Consider the following 16,652-nt stretch of genomic DNA (forward strand, 5'->3'; position numbering starts at 1 on the left):
GTAGTTTAGCGGCATAATTTTTAAGGTGCTGTGATCACCTCCAGCTCCTATTGATTTCAATGGTATTTGGGTGCTCAGCATTTCTGAGATTCAGGTGACATATGTGCACCGGATGGGTTAATTTCAAGAACTCAAAAACAACAGAAGACTTGCAATAATATTTATAACCTTCATGTTATAAATATTACTGCAGCTATCAGAAGTCAGAGTGAAAAAGTTAAGGTTTTAGTGAAAAATTCTGTCATGTCAAGCATAACAAGAGATACAGGATGTGCAACATTCTAATAATTGCTATAATAAGGTACATATTTCAGAACAGATATAGTAAACATGTGCCCATCGTAATCAAGTTACATTTCCCATAGCAATGTTAGCATTCTTATTTCCTGACTTCTGAATGTTTACTACTACATTAAGATTAACTATTTAATGAAAGTTTAGTTTTCTTGTAATGCCCTTCGGGTCCTTATTGCAGAGAGCTCCACTGAAGACAGCATATAAACATTGCAGGAGACCACGTACAGATAAAGTTGTTTTCAGCATGATATTAGTGATAACCCTCAACCATTTACGTTAGATATTACTGCAGCATGTGTGCCAGTTGAACATGCTGACAACTCAAAGTTATTTTGGCAGAATTGAGGAACTAATCCTAGATTGTTGGAGGACAAACCAATTTCAGATTTTAAAATTGTTTGAATTTACCTCTGGGCTAAGGCCAAGATGGAAAACTTCCTCCCTAAAGATTCTCAGAGTTGTGATTATGAAAGTCCTGAAGTAACCTTAACTACTACATTAATTCCCAGGCCCTTACAGTGTTATTCTTTCTACCCCACAGGGCAATGAAGGCACTTTAGTGCCATTCAGCTGACATAAGCAGCTCTTGTTTCCACTTAAGAGAAGCTACAGGGGTGAAGAGTCATTTGCTTTTACTCTCCCTTAAGTCGGTTACATTCTGCCTCTTGAACATAGGAAATGGCTATGGTATACCCTGAGTGTCATGTGGATGCCTACACTGAAAAGAGCACCCACGGCCAGCCTAGATCAGCCGATTCAGACTTGCAGGCCTAGGGCTGCAGGACTATAAAATTGCAGTGTATACATTTGGGCTCTAGCTGTAGCCCAGGCTCCAGCCAGAGTCCGAACAGCTACACTGCAATTTTATAGCCCTGCAGACCCTGCGCGAGTCAGTTGACGTGGGCCAGCCGCAGGTGTTTTACTGAAGGTATGTTTACGCTGCAGACTTCAGAGAGGGAAACAGCATAGGTGAAAATTTTGACTTTACATTCTCTGGGACTATTAAGATGTTTTACAAGATTACAAACAACTATAACAACCCACAGTTGAAAGTCCAGTCTTTCATAACCTATCAGGGTTAACTCTACTTTGGCAGTATCAGTGCAGATGCTCTTAGGATTAGTAAACTTTCCCCAAGCATTGGTCCAAGACCAGTGATCAAAAAAGTTTCTATTCCATACTTTGATATAACTGTCAAGCCAGAGAAGAACATTGTCCCTGCAGGCTCTTTTGTACTTGCATAACTACAGATTACTTAAAAAAAAATCAGTTGTTACATTTGGCAACAAGTTGTCCGTCAAATTATCATATAGTTTAGGCATTTCTTTACAAGAAAAGAAATCTATATTGGGGAAATTTCTGAGAAGTAAGAGCAGTCAAATGTTGACAATTTTTTTTTCCTGTCAAGCTCTCGGTATTTAACTTTAGCTCCTATGTCCTGTCTTCACTTGCCAGTTCTCCAGACAGTATGCTACCCCACTTCTCTTTAGAATTTGCCAGTGAAAGTTCTAAGAAACCAGAAATTGGCTGTTATGACAAAAATTCTCCAACATTTCAACAGATGGACCTGATTAAGGTCAGGACTCCCTAAATATTTACAGTGAAATATAAAACAATTTTCAGCTTCTCCCACAGTTTTACTGTTTCCTAATAGGAAGTAACTAGAAGTGGCAGGGAATGGTATGAAAGTAACAGCAGCTTCCTCCCCCCAAAAGTAAAACTGATTACAATAGATTTGCAAGTTTTTTGCTACACTTGTTAAACAGAATGTACTGCAGGCCCTCCATTGACAGGGTACAGGCACAACACTGGTGTCTCAGGCTCAAATACCATCTCAAGCTGACCAGGGCTAAGAGTTTCATAAAAACAGTGCTCTTGTTCTAGGGACAGCTAATGCACTATTTACCAAAGACTTGCAGCAGCGTAGAGAAGTCACTGCAAGTGCAAATCGAATAAAATTCTTTACATTGATAGCATGCCTCCTTTGGTGCTTTGAATACTCAGAACATTTAAGGGTGGTCAGCAAATACTTTTTAATTATGTATTTTTAGTAACTGAATGCCCCAAATACTACAGCAAATTAAGAGGCAGTCTGCATATTAATGATTTTATATTAATCTTTCCTTTAAATACACCAGACTTCTATGTGAGCCTAAATATTCCTGCTAGAGCACGGAGCCATCCTACTAGGGCAGGTAGAAAGATGTAAGGAAATCCTTTTATGTTCTAGGGTGCAGTTTTACTAAGTTTGAACCATGCTAGAATTATTCCATAAAGGAAAAAAACAGGACTTTCCCAATATGCACACCTCCCAAGGGCAGATTCTGTGCTCCAGCAGGGTTTCAATATGGTGTATATTGAGGCAATGGTGCAATAGTTAGCCTTTTTGGGGGTGAAGGATGAGTCTTGTTTAACCTCAATACTGAAAGCCCCTTTTATCACTGCTATGTGGAATATTCAGTATATGTGATAATTGCCACGGGGTTGCCAAAAGTAGCTCCCTCAGTTAAGGGATGGCAAGCCTGCATCTAGGACAGGGGTCGGCAACCTTTTAGAAGTGGTGTGCCGAGTGTTCATTTATTCACTCTAATTTAAGGTTTTGTGTGACAGTAATATATTATAACGTTTTTAGAAGGTCTCTTTCTATAAGTCTATAATATATAACTAAACTATTGTTGTATGTAAAGTTTTAAAAACGTTTAAGAAGCTTCATTTAAAATTACATTAAAATGCAGAGCCCCCTGGACCGGTGGCCAGACCTGGGCAGTGTGAGTGCCACTGAAAATCAGCTCGTGTGCCGCCTTTGGCACGCATGCCATAGGTTGCCTACCCCTGATCTAGGATAACACGATAATAGAATAGATTATCTATCTATTCTAGTGGCAGTATGGTCCAAAAGTAGGGCACATGACTGGGAGATTTAAGTCCTATTTTCAGCTCTGCCACTGACATGCTAATGCACTCGGGCAAATCACTTCACCTCTACACTGCAATTTCCCACTTATATAAGGGGGTAATCCTGGCCTTCCTTTGTAAAGTATTTTAAGATCTGTGAATCCAGCACACTATATGAAAGTTAAGTATTAATTCTGCAGGGACTATGGAAACAGTTACAAAACCAAAATATTTAATATCTCAACTACAGTCTCTAAACTACGATAACCAGATAAATGATTCAGTAATTCACACTATTGGACAAAGGTTATAGTTTTCTCCTATATAGTAAACTCCTGACATCTCAAGTTAGCTTCAACAGTCGGGATTTACATTGCTTGTCTACGGCAAAGAAAATGCAATCATAGTAATTGTGCCACTAGATTTTCAGTGTTTTGTGTCGGGGCAAAAGCCTCTAAATGAAATAAGTTAATTGAATAAACACATTGCCTTACAATAGTATTTGTAGGTCTCCTTTACCCAAATTTTCTACACTTCAGTGTTTCACAAACAAGTATGTTTTCTGGATGGCTAGGGGATTGAAAAAAATATATATATTGTCGAGAGTGACCACCTAGAAAAAAGCAACATTTATTGCATTGATCTGTTGCTGACAATATTGTGTCCAACTAAACTTATTTTTCTTCTTGTCCAAGAGTGAGGGCTCCTTATATAATTGCTACTGATTGGCAAGGAGAAATGCAATTTACAATAGACTTCATTGAAGTTAATTCTACCTGATGACCCCAGGACTACAGGCTTCTCACCTAGTTCCACTCCTTAAGAGGGGTTAAGACCTCCCATAGCCCAACTAAACCCACTCCAGCCAGTCTTTTCAAAGATGACTATTTTTAGGTGCTCATCTAAAGTTGCCTTAATGGAGCTCATTTTCAGAAAGTGCAGGGGTTTCAGTCTGAAAACTAAGCCCCTACAAGATGTCTCAAGTTTGGAGCCTCCAAAAAAAAATTATTCACTTGAAAATCTTGGCCAGTGTCTCTTCCACACCCCCAGCCCTACCCTGCAAGCAGATTTTTAAATGAGCATTCTTACCTTATGTGGGTCTAGCAGAAAGTCACTAAATTTACTGGGAAGAGAGTACTTCTTCACTAATTCATCTTCTACCACCCATGGAGAATTCTCGCCTGTGCCAGCCCGTAGTGCATTATGGCGGATGAAATACCTCAGGATTTCTTTGTTGGGTGGTCGCTCTGTACGGATTAAGCTATCTGCTGGCACGTTGCTGATGATCTTTGAAACATCACATCAAGACAGATTAGTAACATTCAATTTTTATATATTCTCTCAAACACCACACAGCACAGGTATGGTACACTACATCACCTCTTAGCCAAGAGGCATCCACCCCTTTCTTTGTGTGACCAGCACCTATTGCAACCTCAGATTAGAACCAATAGCGCTTGTAGCACTGACAGTTGAGAGAAGTTGGTGGAATGTTCAATTAGCTAAAAACTGTCAGTGAAGTATTTGAAATGTTAACTTACATTGCGGATTCCTTGCCAAAGTCTACTACTTTGTTTTGGCGACAACGCCCAATCACTAATAGTTGGTTAAAGAAAAGAGACTAGTTTATCAAAACCTTTTTGAGACCAGGGGAGTTACTCTGCAAGCTGTAATCATTAGTTTGAAGTCATTGCTGCCTTCCTATCAGGATTACATCACCTAGTGAACAGCTGATAGAAAGCATGCAGCAGTGCTGCAAACCACAGTGCTTCCTGAAGTGTAATTAGCTATGATGTCACTCTCAAAATATCACTGATTAAATATAAGCATCAGAGGGATAGCCATGTTAGTCCGTATCCACAAAAACAACGAGGAGTCTGGTGGCACCTTAAAGACTAACAGATTTATTTGGGCATAAGCTTTCATGGGTAGAGACCCACTTCTTCAGATGCAGTTACAATATAAGCAGTTACTCTTGGTCACTTCTACAAGCAATACCAGGAGGGATGAGCTAGAGTGCTGATGAGAAGCACAATCGGGAAAGTAACTGAAATACTTTCCTAATGGATTGTATATTCTAAATGAACAACCCACCCTAAATTCTCAATTACTGAGGGACAATCTTCACTCAGATATATTTCGCTTTACACAAACAAATCTGTACAACTTTTTATCAGTGATGTACCCGAATATTTGGATGCTAATGGTATTGTTAAATTTATTCACCTAAATTTAGGTTATTGCTGATTATGTACTATATGTATCTTATGACTTTGTCCACAAATACAAAGTTTGTTTTAAATCTAAGCACTATGCCCACGTGTACAGACACGCTTTTCTTAACCTGTGTATTATATATATTTTTTACATTAGCTTTAATAAAAATTTTTATATCACTGGCCAGGTTTCATCAACCAATTGGCAGACAGATCAGGGATTAGCCAGTTAACCGCCAGCTTACTCACCAAGGCTTCAGACAACATTTCTATACAATACTGCATGTGGTTAAAGGAATCTTCACTGCTGCTTGATGGCGCATAGCGGTTATTTATTTCATCCTTTTCCGTCACACTGCGTAGTAGAAGATTCATACAGGCAACTCACCTTATCTTCATTTTGCAGCTTGACATCATATTTGTGTGGCAGGAACTTAGGTGGCACCCACTTCTTCTCTTCCTTCTTCAGAGAAGTAGGAAGTTTCCGAGGGGACCTGCGTGCCCGGTCACCTGATCAACCAGAAGAAAGACCATTATTGATGCACTGCTGAGACAGACCGACTAGGGGCTATAGAATTATTAAAAAAAAAAAAAAAAAAAACAGACTACAGTCATACCATTAACAGATCATGCTTAGACTTGTCACATGTTCCTTTAATGCCCCCCAGTCTTTAAAGTTCCCTCAGTAAAGCACCTAGGACACCTTAACATGCATGAGGGACCACCACTGAGCCCATCTTCACAGTGGTTTGCCTATAACCATCTACACACAGAGAGGAAGGTTGTATAGTGATCTAGTCCTCTACACCTGCTCAGACCCTTTGAGCTGGTCACCAATAGATAAAATTGGTCAGTGTTACTGCCAAAAGCTCTAGTTGTGAAACTGATACTTAGATGCACCATTCACTTTATCCCTCCCAGCAGTACCTAGCAAATGCAGTGGCCTTGGTAAAGTAGATGATCACATCCCAAAAGAGCTGTAGTACTAAACACAATAGGGCAAGACCGAAGTTTTAAGCATTCATTTCTCAGTTGTGTTTTCGATGTGCCATTCATGCTTACTTTTAACAACCAACTAAAGCTGGTGAATTTGATCAGATCACTTATATCTGGAAATAATTCCACCACGGAGACTCGCTACAAACTAATGGTACAGAATAAGCTAACTTTAATGGTCTTAGAAGTCTCACTCACATTTTCATAAGCCATTTAAGTTATTAAGTTTCCGAGAAAAGATGTTATCAGGAGAGTGGGTCAGCTCTCTTCAACACAAGATGTTCAGTCTATCGAAATACCCACATTACAATTGTTAAGTTGTTCAAAGGAATAATGACAACTACTAGAATGAACAGATGTGTATTTCTTGACCAGAAAACAGCCAGAAGTTTGTCTTCCCTTAAAAAAAAAAATCTCTTATTCAAAAAGAACTTGCTGTGGAAGACCATCCCCAAGTTTTATTTTTACACTCATTGCTACAAATTAAAATAATAATAATAATAATAAAAAAAAATCATGTTTGTGTACTCAGGCAAATTCTAGACCAGGGGTGGCCAACCTGTGGCTCCGGAGCCGCATGCGGCTCTTCAGAAGTTAATATGTGGCTCCTTGCATAGGTGCTGACTCCAGGGCTGGCGCTACAGGTGCCAACTTTCCACTGCTCAACCCCAGGCCCGACCTCCTCCACCCCTTACCCCAAAGCCCATGCCCCTTCCCCTGCTGCACCCTTGCTCCTCCCCACTCCATCCCAGAGCCTCCTGTACACTGCGAAACAGCTGATCACGGCAGGCAGGAGGCACGAGGAGGGAGGGGGAGGCGCTGATCGGCAGGAGGTGCTGAGGTGGCGGGGGGGAGGGAGAAGGGGGTTGCTAATGTATTACTGTGGCTCTTTAGCAATGTACATTGGTAAATTCTGGCTCCTTCTCAGGCTCAGGTTGGCCACCCCTGTTCTAGACCTAGGCTAGAAACAGACTTCTATACACCATTATGTCTATTTGTAAACATTATGGTTTTAACAAACTTAGCACCTCTAGACACTAACAATTAAAGCACATCACACACATATCGAAGATAAATCCCTAGCAACAGACTATCCAAACATCAATGTGTCAACAAAATCATAACATTGCCACATCTAACCAACTTTATCCCTCACTCCATTTACAATCTGGATGCAAAGGGGAAAAAAAGATGGCATTGCAGTCTGTTCAGAAGGCAGCTGAGATCTGGTAGACAATGTCAATGAGGAACAAGTACCTAAACTGAGGATTTCTTGTAACCTGATGCCGACTAGCAGAAGGCACAGTGGTACACAGATCCCTGGGTTCACCAAAATAATGTCACGTGAGGTCTCTAATGAAAGCATGTGTCACATTGGTCACCAATCATTGTGAGATGCATGTACGGAACATGTGTGAGGCGTCATGTAGAGATGTTGAAAATTATGTTCTCTAGGCCTTGTAGTTAAAGGCAGGTCACTCACAGGTGCCTTGAGACAAACTTCTCCAGACAGGAAATGGGAGACACTTATCCTCCTGCTGGACCATTGCATATTGCGTGTGTCTTACAACAAAAGTCTACTAGCATAGTGGCTCTCAACCTTTCCAGACTACTGTACCTTTTGTAGGAGTCTGATTTGTCTTGCGTACCCCCAGGTTTCACCTCACTTAAAAACTACTCGCTTACAAAATCAGACAAAAATACAAAAAAGTGTCACACCCATACTATTAGTGAAAAATGGCTTACCCACTCATTTTTACCATACAATTCTAAAATAAATCAACTGTAATATAAATATTGTACTTGAATTTCAGTATATAGTATATAGAGCAGCATAAAGTCATTGTCTATATGAAATTTTAGTTTGTACTGACTTCGCTAGTGATTTTTATGTAGCCTATTGTAAAACTAAGCAAATATCTAGATGAGTTGATGTACCCACAGAAGACCTCTGCGGACCCCCAGGGGTACTCATACCACTGGATGAGAACCACTGTACTAGCATACTGAGTCAAGTGCTAATGAAGGGCTTGCGGAGACTTCAGAAGGAAATTAATAGGAAAAGGTAAACAGCAGAGGAAGATGGGGGGGGGGGACAGTTTTCAGGTGAAGATCAAAGGTCTGGTACATCTGGGGGTGCAGTGAGACACACTGGCATCCTTCAATCTGCAAAGAAACTACAAGACGACTTGATCTTATGAAAGGGGAATCTCAGCCATCCTGGTTAAAAATGCCGGGAAAAGAATTTGCTGTAAGCTAGGGGAATGTCCTGTGAGTTAAGTTTAGGCTCTAGAAAGCATGTTATGATTTTGGTTTATATGTAAGCATTTGTTTCCACTATTCTTACTTTCTATTATTTGAATCTCCATTCTTATGTACATTTATAGTGAAAAAAGAATAAGTTTATTATCAAGTGTTGTTTGTTAAGCGGAGTGGTGATCCTGAGTTAAAACTAGTAAGCTGGTGTGTACTATTCCTTTGGGAGTAGTGAATCTGTGAGAGCTGAGCAGAACAGGGGCTGGGCACTCCAGAGAGACGCTTGAAGGGCTTGGGGGTTGGTGTGTACTTACCGCTTGCCTGCAGAGGGACCGCAGAGCCTGGCAGATACAGATAAGACTCTGTCATGCTAAGGGCAGGTGGTAGCAAGGTGCCTCACAACCCTGGGAAGCATATCACCCTCACAGAAAAATATTATACAAGAGGGAAAATCTCTCCTTTTTAAACCAGGGGACCAAAGTTCAAATATTTCAGCTGATTCTACCTACAGCACTATTGCACGGTGAGAGAATCAGTCTCCAACAGCCAGGTCCTAAAGCATTACGGCTTTACAAGTTAAGCAGCCAACACTTTACACTCCTTCCAAGATTAATAAGGAGGCATTGTTGATTAGATTACAGAGCATAGGTATAATGTGCTCTCTGCATGAAGTACCATTTAATAAACGGGCAGCCACATTCTGCACTAGTTTTAGTTTCCAGAGTCTAAAAGGCGGTCCCCACGTACAGCACATTACACGAGCTTGGTCTTGAAGTGAAAGGCCCAGAACACAGTGCAGAGGCCTGAGAGAAGAGGCTACACTCTTCTTGTCAAGATCAGAGAACAAGACAGGCACTCCTGGCTGCTCAGGATGCACAAGTCCGTCTTACGCATTTGTTCTACAAATATTTGTTAACATTTTAACAGTATTACTGACTATAGGCATAGAAGGGACATTACCATATTATGTTTTTAATGCTCAAGAGCACAATGAAAGTTGTGTGCAAAACATCTCATCCCAAATCCTCAATAGGTATTTAGGCAGCTAACTCCCATTGATTTCAGTGGAAGTTAGGAGCCTAAATAGCTTGGAGGATCTGGGTCTTAGAAAATGAAAGCAGAGAACTGAATGAGCAGAACTCAGCGTCTGAATGCTAAGACATTTCTGGCTATGCATATATTGACTACATATAATAAAGGTTAGAGTTAAAAATGCGACCACATTTTTAGGAATTACAATCTGATTTTAAAAGTCTTCTACAGGTACAAGTTATTCTTCAGCAAGACCTGGATTAACCAAACGGTGTTAACATCCTAAAGCATCCAAATGAAGCTGTCTCCTTTTGTTTACCATATGTTTTGGATATTCCAAAAATGTTTTGTGACTGCTATAGTTCAGGTTATATAACTAACTGTTTCCAGTGGCTCAGAGTGAGTCTCAGAAAAATACTTTTCACATTGAAGTTTAATACTTTGCCTCTGTTCAGATTTTTTGGCTCACTTTCTAAGAAGTTTCATTCATTTTTAAACAAGTGGAAATAGCCTTTGAGGAGCAATACTCAGCCTTGCTCCAGAGAAAGTTGCTTTTGATTTACCTGCATTATGACTACACAGTACATTCTTTTCACTAAACTTGTGAAGAGTACCCCCACAGACTTGTGCACATGTACACATAAAACAGCTTAAATGCTAATGAAATTAGTTTTTCAACATTAGCAGATTTAAATTTATGGCTTCCCAGCTCCCTGAAGTCTCCTAACCTGACTATTTCAGCTGCCCAGCCTGCTTATTCCCATTCCATGCTGGTGAACCTACAAAGGCATGCAGGAATGCAAGCCTTGTTTGTGCACCTTAGGAGTCATTTCCAGCTGCACTACTCGTATGAGATACAAAAGGAGGGACTTCTTCCCAGGGGTGGGCAAACTACAGCTCGGGGGCCGCATCCGGCCCTCCAGATGTTTTAATCCGGCCATTGAGCTCCCGCCGGGGAGCAGGGCCCGGGACTTTTCCCGCTCCGCGCGGCTCCCAGAAGCAGCAGCAGCATGTCCCCCCATCTGGCTCCTACATGTAGGGGCAGCCAGGGAGTTCAGTGCGCTGCCCATACAGCTCCCATTGGCTGGGGGGAGCCAGAGGGAAAACATGCCGCTGCTTCTGGGAGTTGCTTGAGGTAAACGCCGCTGCAGCCTGCACCCCTGACCCCCTCCCGTGCCCCAGCCCTGATCCCCCTCCCATCCTCCAAACCCCTCTGTCTCAGCCTGGAGAAACCTCCTGAACCCCCAACCCTTCATCCCCAGCCTCACCCCAGAGCCTGCACCCCAGCCCTCACCCCTCCTCCCCTGCACCCTGAACTCCTCATTTTTGGCCCCAACTCCAGAGCCCACACTCCCAGCCAGAGCCCTCACTCCCTAACTCCCAATTTCAAGAGCATTCATGGCCCGCCATACAATTTCCATACCCAGATGTGGCTCTCAGGCCAAAAAGTTTGCCCACCTCTGCCCTAGTGTCTGTAGGACAGGGGATGCCTACTGCAGATTAGATATAATCCAGGTCATAGAATCAACATGCACTATACATGAACCTCTGCAAGGCAGCAGGGATTCAAACCCAAGAGCTGAAGCTGCTTTATTTATACTTTTTTTTGGGGGGGGGGGGGGGGGGGGGAGAGGGGGGGGGGGGGGAGGATGAGTGCCAAGAAAATGCTAAGGTTTACTCTGCCCCCGTGTGTATATGCCATTAACTGAAGTTGGCATATATACACCAGATGTTTTCATTACTACATTTGTAGTGTGTTATACAAGTACAGTAAGCATTTCATATTTATTTTCAAGGACTCGAACTCAGCTAAGTATTACCCATGTGATGTTATATATAAAATTGTAGAAAAATTGCATTGTTACTATTTCTCATACAATGCATCAGCCATGCAATTAAAAAAATATTGTGAATTCACACAAGAGAGCAGAGTTAAAGTTGCATGCACGTGCTTAATATTGGGAATTTAATGGTGTACTCTTACCGTTTCTATTAAGCGATTATTTAGTATGGAATTATATACTCAACACCTCTGATAATTTCAAAGCGCTTTACAATGTTAAATTTCCTATTTACAGTATGCATCATCGTTATTTTACAAGTGGATAACTTTAAACAGAGATTAGACCAGTCACTTTACCAAAGTCAGAGTCAGAGGCAGAACCAGAATAAAACTCAGGAGTCTTAACTCTTCAACATGGCTTTGTGGTTATGTCAGAAGCACAGAGGGCTAGGCTGTGTTCCTTGACCAGCCCCATTCAGAAGTTAATTGATTTGGGGTTTCTGTGCTCGTGTAATATTTTGTTTAATGAAATTTTGGCAAACACTACACTATGAATAAAACAAATATATTCCACAATTTCTTGCCAATTACTGCCCAATGACAAGCATTTGCTGTTTCTTCCTTCCTCGCTAACTAAATTACTGTGCTTTAGCCCCATTTTAAGCATTACTAATGCAGCAATTTGTTTCATAAATTGATTGGCTATGTCTGTGTTATGAGCTAGGGGTGTGATTCCCCTGCCCATGTACACATACTTGTGCTAGATCTCATGGAGCTAAGGAGTATAAACAGCAGTAGTGGCAGCAGAGGCATGGCACGCCATGCCAAGTACATACCCACCAGTTTCAAGTGGGTTTGTACTTGGCACCGCTCAGCCATGCCTTCACTACTACTATTACTGCTATTTAGATGCACGCTAGCTTTCATCAACCTACCACGAGTAGGTGTACAGAGTAGAGGAATCACACTCTACTTATAGTGTAGACACAGCCTTAGAGTTTAAAGCCAGAATGTTTCTCCACGTGCTAACATTTTCTCAGATAGTATGGACAATTACAAATATTACTAACATGTACATAGTCCACAGCTCAAATATACCTGCAGTGCAAAAGCTCCTTATCTGCATTGAGTGAGAATCCATAGAAGCTAAGGACCGGAAGTTGGGAAATCTGGTTCCAGTTACAGTTCTGCCAGTGATTTGCTGTGTCACTGTGCATAAGCCACTTCACCTCTACTCCTAGTTTCCTCATGTGTAAAATGGGGACTATGCTCATCCCCCTCGGGTGTAACAAGCACTTTACAAGAATCAGTAAAGTGTCCTTAAACATAAGCTTTGATATTTACCCTGGTCAGAGATGGTTGAAAGTTCTTATTCAAGCGGCCTTTTCAAAACCACAAGCAAAAAGTTTAAGTTCTTAAGAGTTACAGAGGGTAGTGTTAGAGTTCCATTTTTTCCTTTTGACACTAACTTTTCCAAACTTGAGGAAGTTTTGAAGAGTTATAAAAGAGCAAAAAGGCAAAAATGAAAACACGGAAAAAGCCTTGGACATTCATTTTGTTGTGTTCAATGGGAAAAAGGGGTGGAGGGAGAGAGAGAGAGAGAAAGAAAAACAATTTTTAAATTGTTTTATGTCCAACCTTGTAAAATAGTAACTTAGATTTTTCCACAAAGTTGATTTTGGTTTTCCAATCAGCTCCAAGTCTGAAAGGAAGAATTGGCTCCTAAGGCCTATTGGGGAGGTGAGAAAACACTAAATATTGACTCAAAGTAGAGAGCCACAATGTTTAGAGTCAAGGGTCGGTTGATTTTATCGTTGGGCTATGAAGGGAAGTGGGCATGGGAAATCACAACAAAAGTTAACACTAGAGCAGGGATCTCAAACAGCTCCCCGCGCCCCCTGGCCCCTCTGCCTACCCTGTGGCGCCGCGAGCCCCGAGCCACTCCCTGAAGCGGCTGGAACTATGTCTCTGCAGCCCCAGGCGGGGCGGAAGTAGAGGGCTCCCTGCTCTTGCTTCCAGGCACCGCCCCCCGCAGCTCCCATTGGCCGGGAACGGGGAACCGCGGCCAATGGGAGCTTGGGGGGGGGGTACCTGGAGGAGCAGCAAGAGCAGCACGTGGCGCCGTTTCCTGCTCCCCCCCCAGGGACTCCGGCTGCTTCCTGGAGCAGAGCGGGGCCAGGGCAGGCAGCCTGCCCTGGCCATGGTGCTGCCACCCCAGCGCCGCTGTAGGTAAGCGGCGCCAGGCCGGAGCCCACACCCCTCCTGCACCCCCAACCCCCTTTCCGGAGCCCCCTACCACATCCAACACCCCTCCCGCACCCCAATTCCCTGCCCTGAGCCCCCTGCCACACCCCGCACCTCTCCTGCACCCCCTGGGGGCAGGGAGGGGGCAGAGTTGGGGTGAGGACTTCGGGGAAGGGGTTGGAAAGGGGACAGGGAAGGGGTGGGAAGAGGCAGGGCCTCATGGAAGGGGTGGAGTGGGGGCGGGGCCAGGGGCAGCAAGGGGTGGGTGTCAGTGATGCAGCCCTTGGGCCAATGCACTAGTCCTCATGCGGCCCTTGTGGTCATTTGAGTTTGAGACCCCTGCACTAGAGCATAAAGCTCAGCTTGGGTTTTCCTTGCTTTTGAGTTGCCTCCTGCTCATATCAGCCGTTCTTTTGAACCTCATGTGTCAAGCTACGCCTTCTAAATTCAAGATGTGGTTGACAGAAATTTAAATCTAACTCTCAGCAATTCTACCACACTAGATGTTAGCTAGTGCCTAATTCCCAGCCCCATCACCAAGAATGCATCACCCCAGTTGTTCTCAGAGGGTATTTTCTTCCTTGTTAAATACTACTGACCTTTCAGAAGTGCAAACCATTACCTAGTTCTGCTGATCACTGTTTTTGTTGACAATGCTCTGTTTTAGCTGCATTTTGTTGTCTGCTGGTCACTATGTAGAAAGTGACCCTAAATACAGCAACATGGCAAGTACCAGTGCAATCAGTTATGCTCCAGCAGGAAACCCAGAGAGGATGAGATATATCTTCATGAGAAGAGCAGTCTCTGGTACCAGCAGGAGGTTGAAATACAGGAAGAGTCTTGAAGCGTTCCCACAACAGAGTGGAAAGGTTTCTCAATGATTCCCTCTAAACACCAACAAGGTGACAGCAACATCTAGGTCCTGTCCACAGCATCAACTGAGCGACGCTTAGCCAATATTTCAGTGACACTATTTCAGCTGCAGTGTGCACAGAACATTGGATGGTCAACATTCTTGGTGTAGGTCATTCAAGTGAGAGGAGTATGCCTCCATGTGCCTGCGATTAATAAATAACACAGCCTCTAGATTGACAACTGTCAACCAGTGGCAGCAATTTTGGAAGCTACAGCCTAGTCATGGCAGTTGTCTCTACCCTTATCTGATCTAACTTTACTCTGAGTGAAGTTAAACATACTGATGAAGACCCGAGCCCTGGCTATACTACAGCTTCTATCAACACCACTAGCATCTCCACCAGTGATAAACATGCCCAATTTTTCTTAGCTTTGATAAAGGTCCCAAAGAAACTGCACACATGCTGTAATTAACAGGACTACTGAAGAAAGTTTCATATGACTATACTGGACAAAGGCAAATCTAAACACATTTTGATTTCTGTAAGACAAAGTAATGGACTACATGTAGCTGCAGACTTGCAGTGCTTTTTAATTCCACTACAACTACACCACTAGCTCAGAATTTTGGTGTATCGTGTAACATTGAGTGAGAAGATCCACACGGTACTCTTCAGAGAGCATGTACAGTATTTCATAACCCAGACCTGAGAACATTTGGGTTTGTGCCCCCAGACCACAAACACTTAAATAGGCTGTCTTGTTACTCACTCATAATCTCTCTTCTGCTGTCATCCTCCTTCAGCACTGACTCCTTTTGGTTGTCCTGGGCTACCTGACTGGAGTTCTCTTTGTCACTGGATGGGGAATCACATGTTCCATCAGATTTCTTCTCAGCAGCCTCCTCATCCACCTTCTCCAGTGGATGTACTTTCACAATTTTTACTGGCAGCATTTTCTCTTTTCCAACCTAAGCAGAAAAATGCATTAAAAAAACAGTAACTAGGCAGGAAATATGAGCTGATCAGCTTTTTAACACTTGAAGGGAAGGAAGGAAAGTGAAACAAAATAAGAGTCACATATACACTATGGTTTGAGAGAGAACAATTTTTAAATTTTTGACCTCAGTGAGACACTCCTATAGTTTCCTCTGTCACAGACTTACAAGATCTCCCCATTACCCGCCCTATTCAGAAGTCCTGCTTATTACTCCAATGGAAGGAAAAACCGCACACAAGCTTTTCTAAAGTCCACCATTGCTACTTCCTCAATCTTCCAGATGTGTTGCAAGGGGTTGTGTGTGTCATCTCAATGGTCCCAGCTCAGGAAACAGAGAACACAACTCAGTCCAAAATATATACTGTCACAGGACCAGGACTGAATCTTCCCCTTCCTTTTTGACAAACTTGAGTTTCCACTCAGTCCCCCCGGCCCACGTTTTTTTTTTTTTTTTTTTTTTTCTTTCAATTGGAGGCAGGGAGGGCTTCCTCTAATCACATTTGAGCATCTGCCACTACTGTAGACCTTTCCAAGAAGTAGGAGAATCAAATTAGTGCAGTGGTGGGCAAACTATCGCACTTCAGACGTTTTAATCCAGCCCTCAAGCTTGCCTCGCTCCAGTGCTCCATCTGGGGAGCGTGCCCAGAAGCAACAGCATGTCCCCTCTCCGACTTCTACGCGTAGGGGCAGCCAGGGGGCCGGTAGGGGGACATGCCGCTGCTTCCGGGAGCTGCTTGAGATAAGCGCTGCCTGGAGTCTGCATCCCTGCCCCAGCCCTGATCCCTCTCCCGCCCTCCAAACTCCTCACTCCCAGCCTGGAGCACCCTCCTGGACCCCCAACCCCTCATCCCCAGCCCCACCCCCAGCCGGAGCCCTCACCCCGTCCCAAACCCAACCCCCAATTTTGTGAGCATTCATGGCCCACCATACAATTTCCATACCCAGATGTGGCCCTCGGGCAAAAAAGTTTGCCCACCGCTGAACTAGTGCAAGCGGTGTCAGTTACACTCTGCTATTCCTATTGGGAACATGGTGTGTGTGTGTGTGTGTGTGTGTGTGTGTGTGTGTGTGTGTGTGTG

At 43.1% G+C, this 16,652-nt stretch overlaps 1 protein-coding gene across 1 annotated transcript in view; it reads right to left on the bottom strand.

Moving 5' to 3' along the window:
- BAZ1B (bromodomain adjacent to zinc finger domain 1B) overlaps positions 1-16,652 on the bottom strand; it is a 75,580-nt gene that overhangs the window by 44,344 nt on the left and 14,584 nt on the right. The window contains exons 4-6 of the mRNA XM_024210924.2: positions 15,346-15,544; positions 5,797-5,918; positions 4,282-4,479 (exon numbers count right to left, since the gene is read on the bottom strand). Of these exons, the coding sequence (XP_024066692.1) occupies positions 4,282-4,479; positions 5,797-5,918; positions 15,346-15,544 (519 nt within the window). The remainder of the gene's footprint in view (positions 1-4,281; positions 4,480-5,796; positions 5,919-15,345; positions 15,545-16,652) is intronic.

This window comes from Terrapene carolina, unplaced genomic scaffold (assembly GCF_002925995.2).
Source record: "Terrapene carolina triunguis isolate 2854851 unplaced genomic scaffold, T_m_triunguis-2.0 Scaffold440, whole genome shotgun sequence".
Taxonomy (NCBI): Eukaryota; Metazoa; Chordata; order Testudines; family Emydidae; genus Terrapene; species Terrapene triunguis.